The following is a 17577-nucleotide window of genomic DNA, read 5'->3' as shown; positions in this document are numbered from 1 at the left end:
ACATGCACTATGTCTGTTTCTTCTATCAGTAGGGTTTTTTCTCTCTTGGAGTCAGTGTCTGACTCCAATTCATATCTACCTGAGGTATAGGTTCGTCTGTTTTTTGTTTTTTTTTTTTAATTTAATTTGTCGTGATTTTATTAAATGTATATACATTTTGAATATTGTTTATCCTGTTATTTTTCCCACAATTTTGATAACTTCATGATGTTTTAAATATGGTTATTGTTTACAAAATGAACAGAGAAAATTGCAGAGAAAAAGTAGTAATCACTTAAAAATCTGCTCTTTAAAGGCCACCATCATTATCATTTCAGTGAGTGAATTTCCAAGGAGCACTTAATCTTTCTCTTTGCCAATGATTTCTGTTGTCGAAACTATCATGTAGTAAGTTTACAGACGTATTGGTATCTACTTCTGTATTTCTTTTGATCCTGGTTTCATATGCTACACTGTACAAGTGTTAATTGCTTAGTCATGTCCAACTCTTTGCGACTCTGTGGACTGTAGCCTGCCAGGCTCCTCCATCCATGGAGTTTTCCAGCCAAGAATACTGGAGTGGGTTGCCATTTCCTTCTCTGGGTTCATCTGTTTTTTTCCAAGCACTTGCCACAGCAATTTTCTGACTAGTTTCCTTTTTTTTTGGAACTTTATTTGACTCCCTACCCCAACCTCATATCTATACACATCTAACCCAGAACTGTCTTCTGTTTCTCCTTACTTTTCAATTTCAGCTGCTTGATGTAAATTGTTTTCCTTGCTCATTAACATTCTGCTAACAAACACCTCCCCTTCATTTCATTATACCCTGTTGCCATGTAGTTCTAGACTAGAGGTGTTCCTATTAAGTCTTTATTACTCCTTCTGGATGATACTAATTTATGAGTATCCAACTATAATACTGGCATATCTGATCTAGCCCATATGTCCTAGCTTAAAATACCCTTGCAGTATTTCCTCAGGAGATGTGGGTTTGATCCCTAGGTCGGGAGGATCTCCTGGAGGCATATGTGCTTAATCGCTCAGTCATGTCCGACTCTTTATGACCCCATGGACTGTAGCCCTCCAGGTTCCTCTCTCGTGGGATTCTCCAGGCAAGAATGCTGGAGTGGGTTACCGTTTCCTTCTCCAGGGGATCTTCCTGACCCAGGGATCGAACCCAGGTCTCCTTCATTGCAGGCAGATTCTTTACCATCTGAGCTACCTCAGAGCCCCTTTTGCCTGGAGAATCCCATAGACAGAGGAGCCAGGCAGGCTACAATCCATAGGGTCACAAAGAGTCAGACTTGAGTGAAGCAACTTAGCATGCATGCAAGCTCGCACATTAGTATAGAACAAAGGCACATATGCATTGTATTGTTTACTTACTGCCTACTGCCGACTTCAGGCAAAACATTGGGGGGAAGAAAGGATTTAACTGTAAGGCATTAATTGAATTCATAAGAGAAATGAGAAGAGGCTCAAAAGCTGAGTCTTAAGCAATACCTCGGTTAAGGGCTCAGCATCCTGAGACCAAGACGGTACAGTTAGTGTATTGAGAGTGGAAGTCGCTTCAGTCGCATCTGACTCTTGGCGACCCCATGGACTGTAGCCCGCTAGGCTCCTCTGTCCATGGAATTCGCCACGCAAGAATACTGGAATAGGTAGCCATTCCTTCTCCAGGGGATCTTCCCAACCCAGGGATTGAACCCAGGTCTCCTGCAGGTGGATTCTTGATCATCTGAGCCATCAGGGAATCGCCTAGTATATTGAGAAGAGAGACATAAAAGTTAACCCTCAATCATGGCCCAAGAAAGTCACAACAAAAGATATTTTTCAGTTCATTTTTATTGAGGGATTTTTAGTGGGTGCTTTGAAAGTTTGGGGTAAGTTTTATTTAATTGACTAAAACTACTTAAATTTTAATTTCTGCCTGGTGGTGGAAAAAAGCAAAATCAAAGACTCTACTGAAGGTAGTGGAAATCAGTCATTCCTAGTCTTTTAAAATTAGAATGACTTTAACAAAATAGAATTCTTGGACTGAAATATACATTATATGGGATTAATTCCAACTAGATCACCAAATACATCTTCTGTGTATAAAATTACTTTCCAGTTGAAATGGATATGTTCATACTATTGCTCTTGTACCTATCTGTATGATGCTTCATAAATTTTAATATATCTGTATAAGTATGTTTTGTCTGTCTTTTACATGATAAGTCCCATAAAGTAAACACCATGTCTAATATTCCAGATGCTATATGCTCAAGTATTCAAGAAACTTCTTGGTGTTAGAAGATAATAGTCATTCATTGCGGGTCTTTATATATGAATAAGACTATAATACGTTAATGTACAGATTAGAATATGAGTAAAATAGGAGTGTGTTAAGTATCTTGTCCTTGTGAAGATTATTTAAGGTTATTTCTCATGGCTGAGTCTCTGTTCTTTTTACAGTCTGAGTAGAATTGGTTGAGTTTATATCACTCAGTTTTACTAGTTTGGTGGCTATAAAAGTTTAAAATTAATTACCAAACTGAATACTACAAATACTTTTGTTGTCCAAGCCTATTCTCTTGATAGCACATTTATAACTTTATGATAAATGAGATTGAGATGTAATGTAATATGTGTTAATCTTATAAGCAGTTATCTTGAGGTATTGATCAGTTTGGTTAGTATTATTTATTTTTAATAGTTCATTGAAATATATTGACAGTTTGTTCTTTAATTACAGGGGATTGGCAGCTGGAGAAGATAATGGACAGAGAGGTTATTTGTTGACCTATGTCATTGCATACATTCGAGTAAGTTATCTCATATTTCCCTTGTCAATTTGTGTTGCAAACAATACATTTTCTTATTTTAAGTGAATAAAATTTTCTTTATTTTCTTAAATTTTAACCTATTGTAATTTAACATGGATATGAGTCTATGATTTTTCTACTTTATAAAGTTTTCTTTCATACCTTTGCACTTCTGTAGTGGCTTATGACTCTTTCCAGTTTTGGTATTAAAACAGAATTGTACTCACCTGAATAAAAATTTAGTATTATAAGTTACTTATTATATAAGCAATATATTTTATATGCCATAAAACATATTTTCCTAGCTGAGATGGGTCTAGATGTTTTGTCTATTTAGTCACTACAAAGAGAAACACTCTATTCATGAGTTTATTTTAAAGAAAAGTTGATTTGAAGAAGATATCTTTTCCTTTCTCTAGTCCCCTCTGCCCGTGACTTCCCTATCTCCGTGCTCCTTTGATCCTAATGATCACTTTTTGGTACTGGTCAATTTGCTATTTATTTAGGCCACTAAAATCTACCCTGCTAGTGCTCTCTGCATGTACATAGGCAGGTCTTGGATAGAGACTCCATTCATTAGAGAAATATGTGAGATCCTACTATGTTTCAGGCACTCCACCTGGTGCCAAGGGCACAGAGGAAAACAAGACAAAGTTTCTGTCCTCCTGGAGGTTGTATCTTGGACATGGGACCACTTTCCCATACTCTTTTGAGGTAGATTGTAAACAGTCCGGAAGGTTAAATTAGAAACATGAAGTAGAAACAATGAACAAGAAATACTACTAATATTATGGACTTCTGCATCTTTTATAATTCCTTGATTTTTGTGTATATGTCTTAACAGGATTTGGGTTTGGAATACTATGTATTAGGAGAATCTTTTGAGACTTCTGCTCCTTGGGACAGGTAAAATGAAACAAAATGCCTGATATTATTAAAATACGCTATGCAAGTTGCTGGAATAATTTATCTTTGTGTGTCAATATGTAAACTTCTAAAATTTTGTAAAGAAGCATTGAAAGAAGGCAATCACTTTTATTTAAATTAGTGTCTTCATCAGAATGTCATATTTGCAAGCCATTTTTAAAATTTTAGATTTGTCCATGCCCCACAGAAGGATGGTATTACTGAAATTTACATTTTAAAGAATTCTACTGAACACTAAATGTCATCATGTGGTTTGACTTAGCTTAAATTCTTAAATGGTTAATATGCTTAAATGTTCTCTAGAAAGTCTCCCCAAAATACAGCCTCCTATTGTAATATATCATTTGATATTTGTATGTGTACTATTAAACAAGATCTTAGCTTGAATGTAAGTGATTTCTGAAAGAAATCCCATTTTAAGAGACTATGTATAATTTCTGTTTTAAAATTACAAACATGTATACATACAAATATTGGTTAGGGAAATATAGTAAAAGATGATTAGGAAATGTGAAATGGTTTTATTAAAAAATAGACCTGTGAGTTAACTCATTCAGTAATAGGAAATTCTTGAAATTGTTAGTACATTTTTATTCTAGGTACATTTTGCTTTTTCTTTATAAAATTTACTATTTTAAATCTGTAATAAGGCATATAAGATACAACAGATCCCACTGAACACACCTATTAGGTGTTAACCTACCTTAACATCTTTGTTCAACCTTAACCTCATTTTTTTCTCTTCCCCCAGAAAACTTTTTACTTTTCTACATTGTCTTCATCTACTATGAGTTTTGACTTCAGTGTATTGATGCTAATACTCCATGCACCGTAAGAGAGTAATCAAATTTAGAGTATCAGTCTGTTATTCACAGCATTCAGTTTTGGATACTAAATTTTAATAGGGGGAATAAATCTTACAAATAAAAAGAATTATCACCTCATCCACATCTGACACTTTTGAACAGCAGATATAGTTTGGGAGCTGTTCATAGTTGTCTCAGAGACCACTTTAGTCTTTAATACTTTTCCCTACTGGGGAAAATGAGTTAGCGTAGTATTACTTCTTCAGTATTATGAATTTCCTTGTCATCAGTTTCTTCTAACTGATGATTTCCCTTTTGTCTTTAAACTCTTCCAACTATGGAAACTGATCATGCACTCTCTCTTCATTTTTCTTTATCCTTTCCTTGTATATTCTGACATGTTTTTTCAACTCACTGACTATATCTGTTTTATACAGGGCTATATACTTGATTAGTTTTCGTTTTAAACAATGTCTTCAGCTAAAGTATTAATAAATAAAACTAAGGGAAAGCAGCTGTATTCCTGACGTAAAATTTACTTGTTACCATTTAGTAACTTGCTTTCTCTTAAACCTTTAGCTAGGTAGAGACCATATTTAGCAGCAAACCATAGGATCTGAATCTTCAACCCTCACACATTATGAGGTTGCTTGGCCTTTTTGTGCATAAATCTCTTAAGGGATTATTGGTCTTAATAGTTTTTATGTGTTCCTCTGTGGCCTGTGTGCCTGTTAGGTGCTCAGTGTGTATTCTGTATAAAGTCCTGTGAATGAACTCTGGAATAGCATAAGAATGTAGCCTATAAAAATAGCTGCTTAAGAGATCCAAGTTGGAGATTAGAAGATTTTAGAGATACCAGCTTGAGATTTGTGATTAAAACCAAAGGAACAGATACACTTTCAGGTAAATGAAGGAAGGAAAAAAGAAGGCCCGAGAAAGAACTCTAAGGAACCCCAACATTTAAGGGATACAAACAAAGGATTCATTTAAGTCATCCAAATAAGAGTTAACAAAGGAAATTGAGGAATACAGTCTAGAAGATCTGGAGGAAAACCAGTGCTGTGAGAGGAGCCAAGGGAAATTTTTTTCAAGGAAGAAATGGTCAGTAGTGTTAAATTAGCTAATAAGGTCAGGTAAGAATTTAAAAGTATACACAGTTATGTTTACCTCATATGTAGTGATTGGTCCAAATGGGCTGTATTGACCTTTGCATGAGCTTTGTGAGAAGATGCTTTCAGAACTCCCTTCATACAAATAATTTCTAGAAAGTATCTCATTCAAGTAGTACATAAATTCCATTTTCTAGAGTCATAATAAAGAACTTATTACCTTTATAAATTTGTAATGCACATTAACTCCTATAGATATTAAGGTTAAGCAGATTTTATTTATCTGCCTTCAGCTCTCACAGAATAAAGCAGAATTTAACTTCAAGGTTGTTTTGTAAAGTCAGAATTTATAGAATTTTTAGACACTATATTAATAAAATTGACATGCTAATAAAACACTACAACCTTTTTCATATTTATATTTTAATTATTTGTTCTTTGTTCTTATTGGAAATATAGGTAACTTTTGGTTATCTTTTCTGTTCTAAAGACCAAGGTTTAAAACACAGAATCATCATCAATATGTAGCCATGATATTTATTGGAGAATAAAATGCCTTATGTATACTTTGAGTCTTACTTTCCAGATGAAACAAAATATATGGTTATAAAAATATGTTACAACTCACATTAAAAAATAGATTAATATTGTTAAATATTGCCAGTCTTCCCTCCCCTTTAAGAACTGTGCCTTGCTTTTCTGTTTTCATTGACTTCTAATATTAAATAGTCTGGCATAACTTTACACATAGTTTGTATCCAGTAAGTCTTTATTGAGCTGGATTTTAGCCTAGTGCTTGAAAATAATCTATTGAACATTTGGTATAATAGTGTGATACTAATGAAATTCTTTTTAAATTAAGGAAGACTTCTAAGACATGGGTATAGATTGTGGGGGGGTGGTGTGTGTGCACACACGCGTGCATGCATGTGGTCAGTCATGTTAGACTCTTTGTGACCCCATGGACTGTAGACCATCAGGCTCCTATGTCCATGGAATTTTCCAGGCAAGAATACTGGAGTGGGTTGCCATTTCCTCCTCCAGGGGATTTTCCCAACCCAGTGATCGAACCCACGTCTCCTGCATTGGCAGACAGATTGTTTACCACTAGCACCAACTGGGGTATTCCTACAACCCAGAATTGAATTTTTATTAACATTTTCTTTAGAACTTTTTTAAAAGTTTTTAAAATCTTACAGGTAAGTTTATTTCAAAATTGGATTTTCCTTAGCGTAGGAAACTTATCTTCAGAAGACCTGAGTATGCTCCTCTGACTTCTATCTTTCCTGTGGCAAAAAGGGGAAGGACTTTGCTCCTTTGAATTTTTGAATGGAAGGCTCAGTTTGAGTGATTGTGACTCTTGTTCATTCTTGAAGGAATAAACATAAAGGTTTAAGAGAATTTCTGACTTGAAGTGTGCTGATAAACCAGCAATTATTAGAATTTTTGAAACTTATGTGAAAACTTAATATTGTATTCCATTCTTGCTTTCTAGAGTTGTAGATCTCTGTAGAAATGTAAAAGAAAGAATAACAAGGGAATGCAAAGAGAAAGGTGTTCAGTTTGCTCCTCTTTCTACATGCAGGTGAGTTTTTTTGTTGTTCTTATGCTTTTTATTCTGAAAAAACTTTTTAAAATTAATGGAAAAGTGTAATTTGTGAACTGAGGAAAAGCTTCAGTCTGTTCCACTTAGCAGGCTTTCCTAAACTTCACTTGCCGTGTTAGTGACTTATTAGGACTGTGAAACTAGGATTTTTACAGTGGTCCTGAGCCCAACAGAAGTAGAACACCCTTCCACAAGTGAGCCTTCTGCCCTGTCTGGACAGCATGATGGTAAAGAGTCAAATCTCTGAACTCCTGGAATTCTTCATTCCCTGAAACTGTAAATTTCATAGGTAGTCAAGAAACTGTAAATTACAAACACATTCAATATAGCTCTTTCTTTAATAGAGAAAAAGCATTTTAACCACTTTGTCAGTTGTTGATTAAATCATTGGGTATGGAATATAGGAATGAGTGGAGCCAGAAGATCCAAATGAAGATTAACTCATTGCTTTCTAATAGATCTTTCTGTGATAATGGAAATGTTCTGTATCTGTCCTATCCAGTATGGTAGCCACAAGCTACATGTGGCTGTTGAGCTGTTGCAATGTGGCTAGAGTGACTGTGGACCTGAATTTTAAACTTCATTAATTCAAATAATTTAAATTTACAGTGCTGCATATGGCTAATGTCTTCCACATGGGACAGTTATGATCCATATTGGATCACAGTTAACTAGTAATCTTGTCCTCTTGGTTAAATAGCAGCAGACCCAAAGGATGTTTTCTTGAGAAGGGACACTTTGGGTCCAGTATTTTGATACCAATTTTCTCTGTGAACTCACAGAATAAGAGGCCTGACTGTCTAGTCTGTCAGGCCCACTAATCCAAAAGTCATTTGTTAATAGTAAAACTTAAAGCATTTAAAATAATAGGGTGTATTCTTGTCAAGTTGAGGATTTTTTATTCTTTTATTATACCAAGCCTCAGCTTAACAGATACCCTGTCTTCCTTCTTCTGCCCTTCTTCCCTGTTCAGCATCTCTTGAGATCTCCCCTTCCGTTATGAGACTACCATTATGATAAACTACGACTTACTGAAAGTGACTGGGAAGTAAAATATTCTGTCTTTAGGACACCTTCTGTAACAACGCTTAAATCTAGGTTCTTTAAATGGTACTCATAAGGCCTAAGGATCTTCATTATGTATTGTACTGCAAGTGGATAGAATTGTTATATATATATATATTCTGAATTGATCACATGTCATTTTATTATGTGGCTGTTTTTTAAGGATTTTCTGATAAAAGCCTAATGTTTTAGCTTCTATGATTATCTTATAAAACCAAAGTTTAGAATGTGCAAAGTCTAAGTTAATTGAGTGTTTTGCTAAATAGGAGTTTTAAATATAGTTTTAATAGCACATACTTGATTAAACTAACATTTAAGTAGAGTTTAATTTTAGTTGTGTTTGATTTGGGCTGATTAACAGTGGCTGAAGAGATTATTCTGTGTTGAGTGTAAATGTTTGAATGTGTGAGATGGACTTTTTAAATCATTTTTTAAAAAGCTATTCTGAAATTAATTTAAAATAGTTGTAGATTTCATTGAAGTCAAAGATTCTAAGGAAAAGAATTCAGCTGTAGCATGCATTTACTGATTTTACTTCATTTCTGTCTTTTAAAAATTATTTTGTGTATTGGAATTCTAACCCTAAATTTTCTGAACAAATTTTGTGGGAAGAAATTACTAGTCAGTGAGTCTAACACAAGTACAGTACTTCGAAAAGTATATAGCACACTTTTTTTTTCTTTGTTTTAGAAATTAAAGAATAACATAACAACTTTGGCAGCAACACTCTCTCTTGTTCAGATGATTTTGGAAGACATTAGTATTTAAGTGTCTTAAGTGATAGAATTGAGCTGTTAATAGGTTTTAGTTCTAAGTCATTTTCTGAAATGGTCCCAGATTAAGGTTTTTCAAAAAATGTTATTTCTACTTTGTTTGAGATACTGATCAATCAAGCTTTACTGTAATTTTAGAAGCCTACCTCTCTATTGAAAACTGAATTGTGTAATATAGATCCTGGGTTTGTGGGAAGGTGGCAGTGTTCTACTAATATTAATTATTTTTTCTGTTTATTGATATTGATGATTCTCATGTGAGTGATACATATTTTCTAATTGCTGTAAACTCATTTCATTCTGTATTCTTTAAACGTGGTCATTTGTAGTGACAGTGCCCTTGTAGTTAACATAGTTCTCCAATTTGTCTTAAACTTTGTAAATCTGGTACTTAAAATGTAAACATTCAAGGGATCTTTTTTATGGGTATGAATTAACCCTAGGAGAAAAACACAGCTGGCAAATTGACAGTAGCATTGTTAAACAGTACATTTCTTCTGTTCTCAGGCACCTAACATTTGGCCTAAAAGGCCATTAAAATTTTAGATTAGATTCTATTTGTATTGTGTAGTAAAAAAGAGTATTTCCTCTATATTTGCTCCTTCTGTTGAATTAAATTCTTTGTGGGAACCTCTGTAAATTGTTTTCAGAGATCTGACTATGATTACCTTAGCTCCCTTTTAAATGCTTCACCTAATTTCATTTTCAAAGCCCAAATATATATCATGTATATGATTTATTAATCTAACATTCTTGATATCTTTTGCAAACACACATACAGTATCCTCACATATGGGACCTAGAGTGTAAACCCTTCAGAGACACTGTCTTAAGGCTTTGTGTCATTCAATTTGTTTTCAAAGTCATTACTAATTTACTAATGTGAGCTTGGTGAAGATGCTGTATTTTACTCAATCATTTTTGGTATTTGAACATTTTTCTTGTTTTCTAATTCTGAAAGAGATGGGAATACCAGACCATCTGACCTGTCTCTTGAGAACCCTGTATGCAGGTCAGGAAGCAACAGTTACAACTGGACACGGAACAACAGACTGGTTCCAAATAGGAAAAGGAGTACGTCAAGGCTGTATATTGTCACCCTGCTTATTTAACTTATATGCAGAGTACATCATGAGAAATGCTGGGCTAGAAGAAACACAAGCTGGAATCAAGATTGCCGGGAGAAATATCGATAACCTCAGATATGAGGATGACACCACCCTTATGGCAGAAAGTGAAGAAGAACTAAAGAGCCTCTTGATGAAGGTGAAAGAGGAGAGTGAAAAAGTTGGCTTCAAGCTCAACATTCAGAAAACTAATAAGATCATGGCATCTGGTCCCATCACTTCATGGGAAATAGATGGGGAAACAGTGGAAACAGTGTCAGACTTTAATTTTTTGGGCTCCGGAATCACTGCTGATGGTGACTGCGGCCATGAAATTAAAAGACGCTTACTCCTTGGAAGGAAGGTTATGGCCAACCTAGATAGCATATTTAAAAGCAGAGACATTACTTTGCCAACAAAAGTCTGTCCTGTCAAGGCTATGGTTTTTCCAGTGGTCATGTACGGATGTGAGAGTTGGATGGTGAAGAAAGCTGAGCGCCACAGAATTGATGCTTTTGAACTGTGGTGTTGGAGAAGACTCTTGAGAGTCCCTTGGACTGCAAGGAGATCCAATGAATCCATCCTAAAAGAGATCAATCCTGGGTGTTCATTGGAAGGTCTGATGTTGAAGCTGAAGCTCCAATACTTTGGCCACCTCATGCGAAGGGCTGACTCATTGGGAAAGATCCTAATGCTGGGTAGGATTGGGGGCGAGAGGAAAAGGGACGACAGAGGATGAGATGGTTGGATGGCATCACCGACTCGATGGACATGGGTTTGGGTAGACTCCGGGAGTTGGTGATGGACAGAGAGGCCTGGCGTGCTGCGATTCATGGGGTCGCAAAGAGTCGGACATGACTGAGCAACCGAACTGAACTGAACTTGTTTTCTAGTTTTAAGTTCTCATATTTATTTCTCTTAACTTTGAGGAAGTTTAGAAGGCTTGTAAGGGATCACCAAGTTCCATGAGGTCTGTTTTGGAGCTCTCTTTAACTGCAATATACTTTGAAAAAAAAAAATCCTTTCTGAGGAAGTGGAATTTTTGTTTATTTCAGGCCAATTGGAGAAATATTTACATCATCCTAAAATTTTAAATCTTTTTGGGATAACAGTCCAGGCTTACCAAAAAAGTTATGAAAAATAGTACAAATAGTTCGTTGGTATCCTTTATCTAGCAAATCTGTTTTCCTTCCATGGAGTAGGAGGGTAGGTAGAGAATGAGATTATGGATTAAGCAAATCATTCAGGCAATACTGCCTTTAAGTTTCTAGATATTGAGTTGATTTCACTTAAAGCCTTGTGGGGGATTTTTGTCTGTTTGTTTTTTAGGGTGACACAGACTTACGATGCAGGTGCCTGTATCTATTTCTACTTTGCCTTTAACTACAGGGGAATCAGTGACCCACTGACTGTGTTTGAACAAACTGAGGTAACTTTGCATACATGAATATAGCTCTTATATTCTTTTATTAATTTAAATAAACTTTACTGTCAGCTGACAAGTTTTAGTGTGACTCTCTTTAATAACTTGTGGTTTACCTTGGTGATAGCCCATAGAAATGAAAAACATAATTTTTGCACTGGATTGAATGCTGAATTAGAAGTCTAAAATGTATATTCTCTACACGTACTATAATTAATATTCTAAAATTAATATTCTGTGGCCTGTGATTCTTTCGTTATTACTTATAGTATATAATACCTGATTAAATTAAATGATAAAGACTATAGGGATCATTGATATCACTCTGGCAGCCCACCCACCTCTAGATGGTGGCTGCTCTAAAACTGAGCAGTTTTAGAGGTCAGCAGCTCTAAAACTCTTGGTCAGTGTTGCTATAATTTCAGGTTATATTTTAATTGATTTTAATTTTAAAAATTAAAGTTATATGTCGGGCTTTGAGGTTCATTTGCTAGCAGTTTCTGTTACATTTCTTAAATAGCCTCAAGCTTATAATTGTTATCAAGTCTTCTGTATGATCATCAATGTTTCTCATGACAAGAATGCCTAGAGTTGAAGAAACAGACTCGAGTATGGAGGAAGTGGGAGGAGACTGGGTTTGTTAAAACTTCAGATGTCCTCACGTTAACTCTGTATCCTGCCTGCCAAAGATAGTACCACAAGATGATTTTCAGTGGCACACTTTTAGACCCAAACCACAGACAGAGTTTGGTTGGCTCCCTCTGAGGCCTCCTTTTTTAAAAACCTAAACAAAACACAGCTTTTCTGAGGTATAATTGAAATATAGTAAACAGCTTATGAAGTGTACAGTTTCACGGGTTTTGACATATGTATGCACCTATGAAATCACCCCAATCAAAATAATGAGCATATCCATCATCCTCAAAAGTTTGAATCCTCTCCTATCCCCTTAGCCTTTTAGTGTCTTCGTATTGCCCTCTGGCTACTCAGAAACCCCTTCCCCATAGTATTAATACTACAGAAGTGAAAGTATTCCTTCTTTCCCAAGCCAAACAGTCATTCTCTAAGTGCTCCTGGTTTCAAGTAATTATTGCTTTACTTAAAATAATTTGTTGAAGATACAGTCTCTTAGAGTATGGGGAGCATACGTATGATTCATTTGAAAAACCCTAAATCCTAGGTAATGAGGGTTTTTATAAGTTGCTTCGCAATGAGATGTCAGTCCTGAAGGGAGGGCGTCCTCTACTGTGGCCTAACTCTGATGGTTTATACACATCCAGGTAATTCTGAGAGGTGCAAGGCACTGTAGGGATTTTACCTCATATCTGCTACACACTCATGAGTTGAGTATAATTCCAGTTACTGTAACCCTTTTTTCACCCTGTACTTCAGCCATTCTATATTTTGCTTTAAGTGTTTATCTTTCTAACCTTCCTGCTTTATAAGGAGACTAGTTAGAGCCTAACATGTTAGGAGGATAAAACAAGGGTCCCCCCCAACACACACACACATTTAGATATTCAGAAGCCTGACAAGTTATTTGTCCCAAAGCAAGGACTTCCCAGGTGGTACTAGTGGTAAAGAATCTGCCTACCAGTGCAAGAGACACAGGAGGTGTGGGTTCAATCCCTGGGTCGGGAAGATCCCCTGGAGGAGGACATGACAGCCCACTCCGGTATTCTTGCCTAGAGAATCCCATGGACAGAGGAGCCTAGTGGGCTACAGTCCACAGGGTCTCAAAGAGTCGGACACAACTGAGCCACTGAGCACACATTGACGTAACAGATATTCTCCATCAGAGTTTTTTTTATTATTAATCCCCAATAGTTTTGTAAGTAATCTTGAGTCTGTGTACACTGTATGATATTAGGTGAGTAATTTAACCACCTAAGCTTTGTTTTCTTTATCTGTGAAATAGGAATAAAAGTAATTATTCCATGTGGCTTTAGTGAAAATAAATGAATTATTGCAGGTAAATTGCTTTTTACTTTTCTGGACATACCATAAGTAGTCAATAAATGTTTGTTGGTATCGTGAGATGTTTACTTCAGGGTAGGACCTGACTCCTTACAAAACTTTTTAAAATTGTTTTTATTCATTTAGTGCTGCTGAATTCATCATTTTATGCCTTCTTTTTCTTTTCTAGAATCTTAAAGTAACAATTGTAGAATTTGTGACTATTCACTAGAAAAAAACTTATAAAGCTATGCTGCATATGTTAGTTGCTTTTTAAAATACAGTTAACGTAATAGAAAAGAAAATTAGACTTTCCATTTATTATTTAACCCAGAAAGTTTGTGCTTCCTTTGAGAGTTGAGTCTTGCTCTTTCATTTCAAAGTGATCTGTTTGTTGTTTTGTTTCCAAATACAGGCAGCTGCTAGAGAAGAAATCCTCGCTAATGGAGGGAGCCTGTCGCATCACCATGGAGGTATTCTTTTTTGGGGGGTAGAACTTCTAATAATCCGACTGTTTAAAATATTTGGTTTGATAAAATGCTGGGACTGTGAGGAATTTAATTGCACTAGAGATCTCATCTTGGAAGTTTTTGTGTCTGTCACTGAGGTCACCTGTGTTGTGGTAGTAACCAGCTGAAGCTTGATTTGACAAGCTTGTCTGTATAACAGGACCTGGTCATTCTTCTGAGTTCTTAGGAACTTCATGTTACCCAAGATAGCCCAGCCAGCCTGGGAGGTATTTGACCATTATAGCAAAAGTTCTTAAAGGGGGAAGAAACCTACGTAACTCTTTTTTAGCCACTATTGGAATGTAGCTGAAAGTCAGTTGTACCATATGTTGAAGAACTGTTCTCCCCACTTAAAATTCAGCAAATTAATCAAGACAGGACATGAAAAAAAATCTTTTTTCAAGATTTTAATGCCGTTATAGTATTCCTCTTTGGTCATTATAATAAGTTACTGGAGAGTTGATCATATCACCAATAAAAATTATGATATGTCTATGTTACTAGTAGCGTTTTTAATATATAAATTGGTGCCTAGAAAAATAGATATGTGTAGTTTTTTTAGGGAAGTTCATGAAGATAAATGACCACTGATTTGAAAAATTCAGCTCCTACTCTGGATTCTCCATATCCCTCTTTTCCTGTTTGATTTTCCATCATAGCATTTAGCATTATCTAACATTATAGTTAGCTATCTCCTTCTACTGGAAAGTAGGATCCTCAGTAGGGACTTCTGTTTCATTCCTCCCAGCACCAGAATAGTATTGGCCCCAGCCAGCTCTCCATACATGTGTATAAGAAGATTGAAAGAATTTTGGTAGAAAACATAGTGAGCTGTGGAGAATCTGTCTTCAGCCAGGCCTGAAGAAGATTGCTAATGTGGATGAATGAAGTAGAAAAATAGTTCCCAGCATCACTGTATCAATTTGTTCTATTATATTCCCCCTACTTTTTCTTACTCTTCACAAATAAATTTCTAACTTAGCTGACTGATAAGCATTAAAGTGAATGAATTGTTCTTTCCCTTCTCTTCCTATTTATTACCTTTTGATGGAGAGTCTAATGAATGTTAGAATGATGAAAATGAAGAAGGGAAGAAACTGGATATTAGAAACCTCTTAAATGGAATTAAAAGCTTTTGATTAATCTAAAGGTCTAAACCTAATTTTGGTAATGTAAACATGAGGTATTTCATAAAGGTGCTTAGATTTTTTTTTTTTACCTTCCTTTAAAATGTTCAGAAAACTATATACAGTACTTAAATTTTTTTTATATTTTATTTTAGGATGCCACTATATTACTACTATGTAAGGAAATTACATAGTAATTTTACATAGTATCATGAAGTAATATGTTCTTAATTCTAAATTGATTGGATAGAGGGAGGAAGCAAAATAATTTAGCTATAATTGCTTATTTAAACAAAAAAATTTTTTTCCTTTCCAGAGCCAACAATTTTGCCTTTTGGTAGATGTCAGCAGCCAACAAGTGTTCTTTTTCCTTTGAGATAAGAAACTATAAGATCCTTGTTTGTGATAGTAAATGTGAGAGAGAAGTAATTCTACAAGAGGGTAAAAATAGCCAAATCTTGTACTGGATAGAAAGAAATAGAGGCTTAATTGTTAGATAATCGGATTAGGTGAACTAATTTCCTTAATTGTGAGAGGATGTTCTCTGTTTACTCAAGTTTTACATAAAGTGTGATAAATTCTACAGAAGTTAGAAGTGACCAAATGACCTGCAACATTGTAGAGGAAAACCAAACCAGTGTTTTTTTTCTCTCGCCAATGACACTTTATGCCTCTAGGATCTAAGAGGATATTCAGGTCCAGCCAGTGGTGTCTCTCTGTGAAACGCTGAAAGCCTAATATGGTGGAACGGCTGTCAGTACTTACTCAGATAACCCCCTGGATGCTGAGAGTTTCTTAGTAGGCTTTAACAGAACCTGTGTAAACATACTTGAGATAATATATGTGCAAAGGTGTCATTACAGGAAAAGAAAATACACACAAATTTAAAATAATAAAGAGTTAAATAATTCCAGTACGAATTTATTTGAGACAGACTTTATTATTTGTCTAAAGCTATGGTTAATAATCTGTTTTATTATTATTTTATTATATTTATTATTAGCTTATTATTGAGAATCTGTTATTTAGCCAATGAACACAAATAGAAATTAATTTAAAAATAGTTGGAAATATGTAAACGTTAATTAACCAAAAGATCATGATCATTTAATTCTTGATTCCAGAGCAAAAAATATAAATAGCTCCTGGGATGTTTTTGATACCAGATATGCCTAATACTTTTTAACATTGTTGTATAATATGTTTTCCACATTATAAATATTACTTGTCCACGAGACAGTACGATTTCAAAGAACGGTAGTCCTTCTCTTGAAGGATCTTACAGTTCCATAAAGTAAAATATGATAGCATTTCAAAAGGCCGCTGATCAAAACTAGTAGGATTATGATATCATCATATTTTAACCAAGATAAGAGTCCCCCGCTTCTTTGAAAAGCACTTAGAAGGTGACTTTAATAAACATGTAAATGCTATAGATGTTAAAACATCAAAGAGGAGGGAGATAAAATAGGGAAAGGAATTAACGTTTATAAAACATTTGCTAGGTGCTCTGCTTGACTGTCTCCTTTAATCCTGATCAGAATGCTGTGGAATAGATACTGTTCTTGTCTTTCAGATGAAGATATATTAAGGCTCGGAGTGTACAGTAGCTTACTCCAAAGTGTGAGCAATAGTTGTTAGAATTTGAATTTGAACTCAGGGCCTCCTATGTCAGTGTCCTTGTCCTCTGACTTAAGAACCCAAAATAGTGAAAATAGGTCAAAAGCTAAAAAATTTAAATTGAATACCTTTGAAAAGAGGCACATGATTTTAAAAGTATATGAGAAGAAATACTTAACATTACTGTTTCTCTTTTAAAATAAAATAATAGCTTTGTTTAATTTTGACCCTAAGTTTAGTTGCTTGTCCTGCTTTAGATGTTAAAATAGAAATGAATTAACATTTTAATTTCCTTATCATAAATATATCATTGTTTTCTAAGTTCTTACACATAAGTCAATTTGGCTTTCTGGTTGTTTTTGTACTTCCTGATTATAGGTTTCTAACATGTTGTCAGTAGCAGGTAATAAAACAAATGCAGGTCAGATCATGTTACAATAAAGCTCCTTATATAATTTATGTGCATTTTCAGGTTCTAGGTTTATAAGCCTTTATTTGTTGAAGACTCCAAGGTCAATGCAATAGTTTAATTATAGAAATTATTATCTTGAACTTGAATGTAGCAAGGTTTGATTGCATATTAATTTATCGAGAGGTTCTGCCTCATTTAGATAAGGAATCTTTTATTTCTATCACATTTCTCTCTTTTTATTTTTCATACAGTCAGAAATATGCCTGTGTGGAAACAAATGCTAAACCACTTTGATTCTTCTATGGCTTAGAAAAAGAGACTAAGTAAGCCTGAACACAAAGTATCTTTC

At 34.9% G+C, this 17577-nt stretch overlaps 1 protein-coding gene across 7 annotated transcripts in view; it reads left to right on the top strand.

Annotated features, from left to right (window-relative positions):
• The window catches only part of AGPS (alkylglycerone phosphate synthase), a 126041-nt gene that overhangs the window by 88635 nt on the left and 19829 nt on the right, over positions 1-17577 (top strand). For 5 of the 7 annotated variants that reach the window (XR_014079397.1, XR_014079396.1, XM_081579591.1 and 2 more), the window contains exons 15-19: positions 2720-2789; positions 3634-3695; positions 7127-7216; positions 11511-11610; positions 13976-14033. Coding sequence is in view for 4 of the 7 variants with exons in the window: in XM_081579591.1 (XP_081435717.1) it covers positions 2720-2789; positions 3634-3695; positions 7127-7216; positions 11511-11610; positions 13976-14033 (380 nt within the window). In the remaining 3 variants the exon portion in view is untranslated. Of the gene's footprint in view, positions 1-2719; positions 2790-3633; positions 3696-7126; positions 7217-11510; positions 11611-13975; positions 14051-15512; positions 15638-17577 lie in introns of all 7 variants that reach the window. The other 2 variants (XR_014079395.1, XM_081579590.1) reach the window with 2 other exon arrangements.

This window comes from Giraffa tippelskirchi, chromosome 3 (genome assembly GCF_054371585.1).
Source record: "Giraffa tippelskirchi isolate mGirTip1 chromosome 3, T2T-mGirTip1v1.2.pri, whole genome shotgun sequence".
Taxonomy (NCBI): domain Eukaryota; kingdom Metazoa; phylum Chordata; class Mammalia; order Artiodactyla; family Giraffidae; genus Giraffa; species Giraffa tippelskirchi.
This window is presented reverse-complemented; position numbering and strand designations above follow the sequence as displayed.